Source organism: Lithobates pipiens, unplaced genomic scaffold, assembly GCF_037356315.1.
Source record: "Lithobates pipiens isolate NorthernLeopardFrog02 unplaced genomic scaffold, aLitPip1_a1.2 Scaffold_27, whole genome shotgun sequence".
Lineage (NCBI taxonomy): Eukaryota > Metazoa > Chordata > Amphibia > Anura > Ranidae > Lithobates > Lithobates pipiens.
Genome location: NW_027507788.1, coordinates 35,395,071 through 35,404,640, shown reverse-complemented (window position 1 = coordinate 35,404,640; position 9,570 = coordinate 35,395,071). Strand labels below are relative to the sequence as shown.

General features: G+C 34.6%; 1 protein-coding gene across 1 annotated transcript in view; it reads right to left on the bottom strand.

Moving 5' to 3' along the window:
• LOC143933168 (protein BTG2-like) overlaps nt 1-3,858 on the bottom strand; it is a 5,628-nt gene extending 1,770 nt beyond the window's left edge. Inside the window, exons 1-3 of the mRNA XM_077456103.1 lie at nt 3,312-3,858; nt 1,324-1,531; nt 533-667 (exon numbers count right to left, since the gene is read on the bottom strand). Coding sequence (XP_077312229.1) covers nt 533-667; nt 1,324-1,526 — 338 coding nt within the window. The 5' untranslated portion in view covers nt 1,527-1,531; nt 3,312-3,858. The remainder of the gene's footprint in view (nt 1-532; nt 668-1,323; nt 1,532-3,311) is intronic.
• Between the last annotated feature and the right edge of the window lie 5,712 nt (nt 3,859-9,570).

Here is a 9,570-nt window from a genome sequence, read left to right as displayed (position 1 = left end):
TAAACTAGATCCTCCATCCCCTCTCTTGCAGCAATGGAGAATAATCTCAAATTCAAAAAAAACACCCCCCACCGTGTTACAATAAACTTTCCAACCCTTGCATCCTTATAGTTTTGGCTCCCCTGCTCTTTAAACTTTAATATACATTTTGGGCATAGACATGTATTTACTTTATATGTAGGAAGTTTTCTTCTCGTTATACGCCTCCTTAAATACAAGAGCACCTAAATAACTGAGAAACCATGTATCTGGAAAATTTCCACCACAAAGAAGCCGGGGTCACGTACTTTAATCTAATGTTGCATCATCCATGCTCCTGGTTCCCCTTAGCTCCTGGCTATAGCCAGGCAGGCTGGTGAAGATGCATGGCCTAGTTTGGCATCAGTAATGGTGTCATGTTATGGGGTCACCAATCACAGTAGCTGGTTAATGTTAAGGTTAAGTTTACCTTAAGATACAATCATTAACTCAATACTGCTATATATACTGAGAATTGCTAAAATACTGTCATATAAGGATTTTGACTACTCACAAAACAGAGACATCATTTGGGTTAATCCACAGGGTCATCTCATCAGGCAAACACAAGTCTGTGTATTTGAGGCCACATTGAGCGCAGGCCTCTAGGATGCTCGGATCCATTACATCTTTGTTGCTCCTGATACATCTGAAAAAGAATAGAGTCAGAATTAAATATTACACCATAAATTGGGTCTGTCATTTCTTCACCTTCTGGGCGATAAAGGTCTGTGCCCCCATAACTGATAATTTAGTTTTTGCACTTGCCGGTGAGTTAAACCATCCAGTAGTTCCTTATATCTCTTGAGGACTCTATTGGTGAGATCTCCCAGCTTGAGTTCCTGGGTCTGCCGACCAAGTGTGGCCATTATGACGGCTTTCCAATTGGTAAATATTTTCTTTATTTATATATTTTTTATTCCACAGGCATAACTGAAACACCAAAGGTGGGTGGGAACACACGAAACTCCCGATAAAGAGTTGGAAGGGAGATCTCACCATTGGAATCTCCAAGGCATAAAAGCAATCAAAGGCCATCTCAGCCTACCATGAAAGGTGAAGCATTGTGGTTGATTTACTAAAACTGAAGCATCTGTGCATAGTTACCAATCAGCTTTTAACTTTAGCTTGTTCAATTAAGCTTTGACCATAAAACATAGAAGCTGATTGATTACTATGCACCAGATTCTGTGTGCACCGGTTTTAGTAAATCTCACTCATTGGACAACTGCCATTTAATGTCTTCAAATAGCCAAAGGATAGTTATCAGTCGAGACTGTAGAGTAAAAAAAAATGTACCGGTACCTGTATGCCTGGCCCTTTTTAGGCTTGTTCAGAAACCAGTGCCCGGTGTATCTATGGCACAAAATGATTGCCAACTTTTCTCCAAACTCGTCAATGATATTTTGACTCAGCTGCTGGAATGTGCTTGCCAGAACCTTGATTAAATCCACTCCGGCAAGCACCTCGTCCCTCATCACCAGAGGGATACCAGGTAATAACATCATTGTATCTGAAAAGACAAAAAACACAAATTTTATATTTTACGTTGAGTGGAGACACGTTCTTTTTACTTTTTCACAAAGGTGTTGGCCCTGTTCTTACACTGTAATGACATTTAAGGCATATTAATATCATGCAATGATAATGAGCTGAGGAGCTCATTTAGCATGCCTTAAACCATATCCAAACCCTACATTAAACAGTAGAGAATAATTAAAAAGTCCAGTTGGGTGGATTTTCCTTTACTCTTTGTCTTAAATAGGACTTAGGAGGAGATCTCTACAAAGTATTTTTTTTCTTAGATAATTGCCACCAGAACAAGTGGTCCTTATTGGATAATTTTCTCTCTGTTCCGGTGAAAACGCCATATTTTTTTTTCCCACACTTTCGCACCCTGTGATAATAATCGCAAAGACTAATAGGGTAAATCTCACTAACGGGCACATGGACAGCAATAAAAATAACTGATAAAGGCTCCAACCCTAGTTTATCTAAAACAAACTTGGATTGATTTACTAAAATTGGAGAGTGCAAAATCTGCTGCACCTGGGATTAGTAGCCAATCAGCTTCTAACTTTAGCTTGTTCAAATAAGCTTTGACAATAAAACCTGGAAGCTGATTGGTTTCTATGCAGAGCTGCACCAGATTTTGCACACTCCAGTTTTAATAAATCAACCCCACTGCCTTTAGGCACTATTTAGTACGCTTTGGAGCTAATTTACTAAAACTGGAGGATGCAAACTCTAGTGCAGCCCTGCAGAGAAACCAACCAGCTTCCAGGTTTTTTTGTTAAGGCTTATTTGGATAAGCCGATCGGTTTCTATGCACAGCTGCACCAGATTTTGCACTCTCCAGTTCTGGTAAATCAACCTCATTGGGGTTGCATTTGCTGGTGAGTTAAACCATCTGGCAGTTTCCTTATATTTCTCAAGAACCCTATTGGTGGGATCTCCTATCTTGAGTTCCTGGATCTAATGACCAAGTGCGGCCATTATGACGGCTTTCCAATTGCTAAGTATTTTCTTTATTTTATGTATTTTTAATTCCACAGGCATAACTGAAACACCAAAGGTGGGTGGGAACACACAAAACTCCTGATAAAGAGTTGGAAGGGAGATCTTACCATTAGAACCTCCAAGACATAAAAGTAATCCAAAGCCAACTCAACCTACCAAGAAAGTTGAAGCCCATTGGGGTTGATTTACTGAAGGCAAATAGGTTGTTCACTTTGAAAGAGAATTTTCTCTTGGTTTTGTGAATAAGGTGAATCTCTGTTGACTTCCATTATCCAATCATGTGCAAGCAAAAATACTTAAAAAAAAAATTGAATTGGGTATTCTTAGCCAAGGGGATTTTTCACCAGATTAGTTAAACTAAGGAAATATTTCCCTGCAAAGTGAACAGCCAATTTGCCATTATTTTGGCCAGTGATGGTTTCTAGTAAATTTTATTTCTTTTTCAACTGATGTTTTTAACTATCGAACTGCTATAAGTCTTTAAGACTTATAGCAGTTTGATAGTCAAAAACATCAGTTGAAAAATAAATAAAATTCACTAGAAACCATCACTGGCCAAAATAAAAAGACTAGCAAACATACATCATTTTACAATGAACATAAGCCAAGAAAGTTGAGGACCAGATGGATGTTCAATGTGCTATCCATCCATACTGATATAATACCATAACAAAGTATTTAATTACAAATGTAATGCACTATAAAGGAACATAACATGATAAATGACAATAACATAACATGTATAAAATAATCAATATTTATCCTGCCCATACCTTAGTGTTCCTGGTGTAGATAAAGTAGATGTGAGGCTTGGTCCTCTTCTCCTGGGAAGATACTGACCATGCCGTATTTAAAAATGTTGTCTAATGTTGGGGGGGCAGCCATGCTTATATAGGACCTGCAACACAAAGGGGAGGAGTCAGGTTAATGTCAGCTTCTAAAAAGGTGATTGACTGATTTACATGACAAAGTGCCATTGTCCAGACATTGTCCAGACATCAACCAGACATTGACCACACCTAAAAATCGACTTTCTGAGGACTCTCTCTCTAAATATGCTTAACCTCATTATAATCAAAATTTTTGTACACAATGAACTATTTCCTTTTACTGTACCTGACTTTTGTCTGCAATATATTTGAAATATAGTTGTTTTGCTTTTTTGTGTCAAAGCTTAATTGTGCAAGCTGAAGTTAGAAGATGCTTGGTTTCTTTGCAGAGCTACACCAGATTTGACACTCTCCAGTTTTAGTAAATCGACACCATAGATAGTGATCGATAGATAAATACGTAGCAATAATGTTTATTGGAAAGGTTATAGTTACTATGACTATATTATTTACATAGCTATACACTGTATCTTTGAAGATATGTATAACTAGGATTATATCTATAATACAATTCTTGTACACTACAATTTACTATTTTATTTTTCTGTGCCTGATTCTATCTACGGTATATATGGAGATACATGGACAGATATAAAAAAAAAAACATCCATAGATAGATAGGAATAATGTTTATTAGATGGGTAATAGTTACTTAGATAAAAAATATATTAATGACATAGATATATACAGTATCTTTAGTTATAGATATAAATATTATTATTTATAATACATAGATTGTACACTACAATTAAGAATTTTACTGTGCCTGATTTTATGTACAATGTATCTGAGAAATAGTTAGACAGATAGATATAGATCCATAGATAGATAGTTTATTGGACAGGATACAGTTATTTAGATGAACATATATTAACATACCTTAATTACATTAGATAGATAGATCGATAGATAGTTTATTGGACAGGATACAGGTACTTAGATGAACATATATTAATTACGATAGCTAGATAGATAGATAGATAGATAGATAGATAGATAGATAGATAACTAGATAGATAGATATATAGATAACTAGATAGATAGATAGCTCTGTCTATCTATATCTATCTGTCTACCCATATCTCAGATAAATTGTACAAAAAATCAGACATATTAAAAATTAATAGTTAAGTGTACGGTATATTTATATTCATATTTATACTAATATTCAACAATATATATCATATAATATATACTATATGTTAGGTGTAATTAATATAGCCCATCTAATGAGCATTACTCTATCTATCTAAAATCTACATATCTATCAATTATCATCAGTCAATTTATCTATCAATTAATCATTATCTTACCTATTCATTATCTATCTACCTACAGTATCTATCTATCTATCTGTCTGTCTATCTATCTATCTATCTATCTATCTATCTATCTATCTATCTATCTATCTATCTATCTATCTATCTATCTATCTATCTAAGATCTACATATCTATCAATTATCATCAGTCAATTGATCTATCTATTATTCATTATCTTACCTATGTATTATCTGTCTACCTACAGTGTCTATCTATATATCTATCTATCTATCGAGCTATCTATCTATCTATCTATCTATCTATCTATCTATCTATCTATCTATCTATCGCAACCTACCAGTGCAATATGTAAATTAAGTATGTTTTGTTTAGAAAATATGGAATCTAAATGTGTGTAGTAATATAGTATATTCAGGGGTCAAGTCCTGGGGGAAAAAGTGTGGGAACTCCCACCCTAGATCCACTCCCCCACCGAAAAAAATAAAAAATACGCTCATCCAATTTTCCTATTGTGTGTATGAAGCTTAACTGTTATTACATAAAAAAAACAATCCTCAATAAACATAAATTCGGTAATTCTCTGAATAATCAGCATTCATTCAATTATGCTTCCATGCAAATGTGAACATCATGTTTTGATCTTTATTGGGGAATTTTTTCTATTTATTTTGTATATAGAGTGTTTATGTGGTGAGTTTACACTTTTCATTGAACAGAGTTTGGATAACACAGGTTTAAACGGAAAGGTGATAAATTAACTGCACATTATCTGGACAGAATGTTGGGGAGATAGTGATGTGTTCCTGCTTAGGAGATGTATGTTAGCTTGGAGGGGCTGCAAACACTGCAGGGCTCCAACACACACGCGCTGCTATTCCAACCCTTCACATATTTCCACATAAACTTCCTTCCTGGCATTAAATTTTGCCAGGTATTGTGCTCAGCTTACCACCCCAAACTGATGTTCCTCCCTCAGCTCACCTCTCTCTCTGCATGTCCTGTGAGCAGAATAGCTGATCTACCCTTCAGCTAGACCTAGCTGTGATTGACAGGTAGATCGAAGAGGAAGCTGATATGGGGCCCCCTACTGGCAATGCCGGAATGGTCAGGTGTGTGGCACTTACTATTGCGAGCTGTGTCGGCAGCTGCTGGTGTAGCACCTGCCACACACCTCACATACTTCAAAGTCTTGCAAGACATGGCTGCTAATGGGAACTGAGTTCCTGTTGTGGAAAAAGTACAGGAACTCCGTTCCCATGCGTTCCCGCAGGACTTGAGCCCTGAGTATATTATTATATATACCGTCCATCTAAATTTTGGTATTATATTCAATATATCTAACATATATACAGTAGCTGTGTAGCTAATTTTCCTTTATGCAATATTCCACCTGATCTGCAATATATATATATATATATATATATATATATATATATATATATATATATATATATATAGATAGATAGATAACTAGATAGATAGATAGCTCTGTCTATCTATATCTATCTGTCTACCCATATCTCAGATAAATTGTACAAAAAATCAGACATATTAAAAATGAATAGTTAAGTGTACGGTATATTTATATTCATATTTATACTAATATTCAACAATATATATTATATAATATATACTATATGTTAGGTGTAATTATTATAGCCCATCCAATGAGCATCACTATATCTATCTAAAATCTACATATCTATCAATTATCATCAGTCAATTTATCTATCAATTAATCATTATCTTACCTATTTATTATCTATCTACCTACAGTATCTATCTATCTATCTATCTATCTATCTATCTATCTATCTATCTATCTATCTATCTATCTATCTGTCTGTCTATCTATCTATCTATCTATCTATCTATCTATCTATCTATCTATCTAAGATCTACATATCTATCAATTATCATCAGTCAATTGATCTATCTATTATTCATTATCTTACCTATGTATTATCTGTCTACCTACAGTGTCTATCTATCTATCTATCTATCTATCTACCCAACCATTCATCTATCTATCTATCTATCTATCTATCTATCTATCTATCTATCTATCTATCTATCGCAACCTACCAGTGCAATATGTAAATTAAGTATGTTTAGAAAATATGGAATCTAGATGTGTGTAGTAATATAGTATATTATTATATATACCGTCCATCTAAATTTTGGTATTATATTCAATATATCTAACATATATACAGTAGCTGTGTAGCTAATTTTCCTTTATGCAATATTCCACCTGATCTGCAATATATATATATATATATATATATATATATATATATATATATAGATAGATAGATAGATAGATAGATAGATAGATAGATAGATAGGTAGATAGATAGATAGATAGATAGATAGATAGATAGATAGATAGATAGCTCTGTCTATCTATATCTATCTGTCTACCCATATCTCAGATAAATTGTACAAAAAATCAGACATATTAAAAATGAATAGTTAAAGTGGGGTACCCCCTAAAAAAAAAAAATTAAAAGTCAGCAGCTACAAATACTGCAGCTGCTGGCTTTTAATAATCGGACACTTACCTGTCCCGGGTTCCAGCGATGCGGGGGAACGAAGCCCCCCCCTCGCTCCCCGCTCCGCTCGCGGCGCCGTCATGCATACTGTGGGCACCCGGCTGTGGCTTCACAGCCGGGCACCCACTGCGCATGCGCGAGCGGCGCAGGGCGCCGTGATACGCCGTACAGTCACCTGGGACACCTGACAGGTCCCAGGTGAATGTGCGGCGCGAGGGGAAGTGATGTCACCAGCCCGGGCAATGAAGAAGGCAGACTACGAGGGACCCCCTAGCAACCGGTATTTAGAGGTGAGTAAAAATTTTTTTTTTTGCCAATTATTTTTTTTTGATTTTTTTTAAGAATTTTAAGTAGTTTTATTTTTTGGGGGGCAACTCCACTTTAAGTGTACGGTATATTTATATTCATATTTATACTAATATTCAACAATATATATTATATAATATATACTATATGTTAGGTGTAATTAATATAGCCCATCCAATGAGCATCACTATATCTATCTAAAATCTACATATCTATCAATTATCATCAGTCAATTTATCTATCAATTAATCATTATCTTACCTATGTATTATCTATCTACCTACAGTATCTATCTATCTATCTATCTATCTATCTATCTATCTAAGATCTACAGTGCCTTGCGAAAGTATTCGGCCCCCTTGAACTTTTCAACCTTTTTCCACATTTCAGGCTTCAAACATAAAGATATAAAATTTTAATTTTTTTGTAAAGAATCACCAACAAGTGGGACACAATTGTGAAGTGGAACGAAATCTATTGGATATTTTAAACTTTTTTAGCAAATAAAAAACTGAAAAGTGGTGCGTGCAAAATTATTCGGCCCCTTTACTTTCAGTGCAGCAAACTCACTCCAGAAGTTCAGCGAGGATCTCTGAATGATCCAATGTTGTCCTAAATGACTGATGGTGATAAATAGAATCCACCTGTGTGTAATCAAGTCTCTGTATAAATGCACCTGCTCTGTGATAGTCTCAGGGTTCTGTTGAAAGCGCAGAGAGCATCATGAAGACCAAGGAACACACCAGGCAGGTCCGTAATACTGTTGTGGAGAAGTTTAAAGCCGGATTTGGATACAAAAAGATTTCCAAGCTTTAAACATCCCAAGGAGCACTGTGCAAACGATCATTTTGAAATGGAAGGAGTATCAGACCACTGCAAATCTACCAAGACCTGGCCGTCCCATCTAAACTTTCAGCTCAGACAAGGAGAAGACTGATCAGAGATGCAGCCAAGAGGCCCATGATCACTCTGGATGAACTGCAGAGAACTACAGCTGAGGTGGGAGAGTCTGTCCATAGGACAACAATCAGTCGTACACTGCACAAATCTGGCCTTTATGGAAGAGTGGCAAGAAGAAAGCCATTTCTCAAAGATATCCATAAAAAGTCTCGTCTAAAGTTTGCCACAAGCCACCTGGGAGACACACCAAACATGTGGAAGAAGGTGCTCTGGTCAGATGAAACCAAAATCAAACTTTTTGCCCACAATGCAAAACGATATGTTTGGCGTAAAAGCAACACAGCTCATCACCCTCAACACACCATCCCCACTGTCAAACATATTATATTCAATATATCTAACATATATACAGTAGCTGTGTAGCTAATTTTCCTTTATGCAATATTCCACCTGATCTGCAATATATATATATATATATATATATATATATATATATATATATATATATATATTTATATATATATATATATATATATATATATATATATATATATATATATATATATATATATATATAGATAGATAACTAGATAGATAGATAGCTCTGTCTATCTATATCTATCTGTCTACCCATATCTCAGATAAATTGTACAAAAAATCAGACATATTAAAAATGAATAGTTAAGTGTACGGTATATTTATATTCATATTTATACTAATATTCAACAATATATATTATATAATATATACTATATGTTAGGTGTAATTAATATAGCCCATCCAATGAGCATCACTATATCTATCTAAAATCTACATATCTATCAATTATCATCAGTCAATTTATCTATCAATTAATCATTATCTTACCTATTTATTATCTATCTACCTACAGTATCTATCTATCTATCTATCTATCTATCTATCTATCTATCTATCTATCTATCTATCTATCTATCTATCTATCTGTCTATCTATCTATCTATCTATCTATCTATCTATCTATCTATCTATCTATCTAAGATCTACATATCTATCAATTATCATCAGTCAATTGATCTATCTATTATTCATTATCTTACCTATGTATTATCTGTCTACC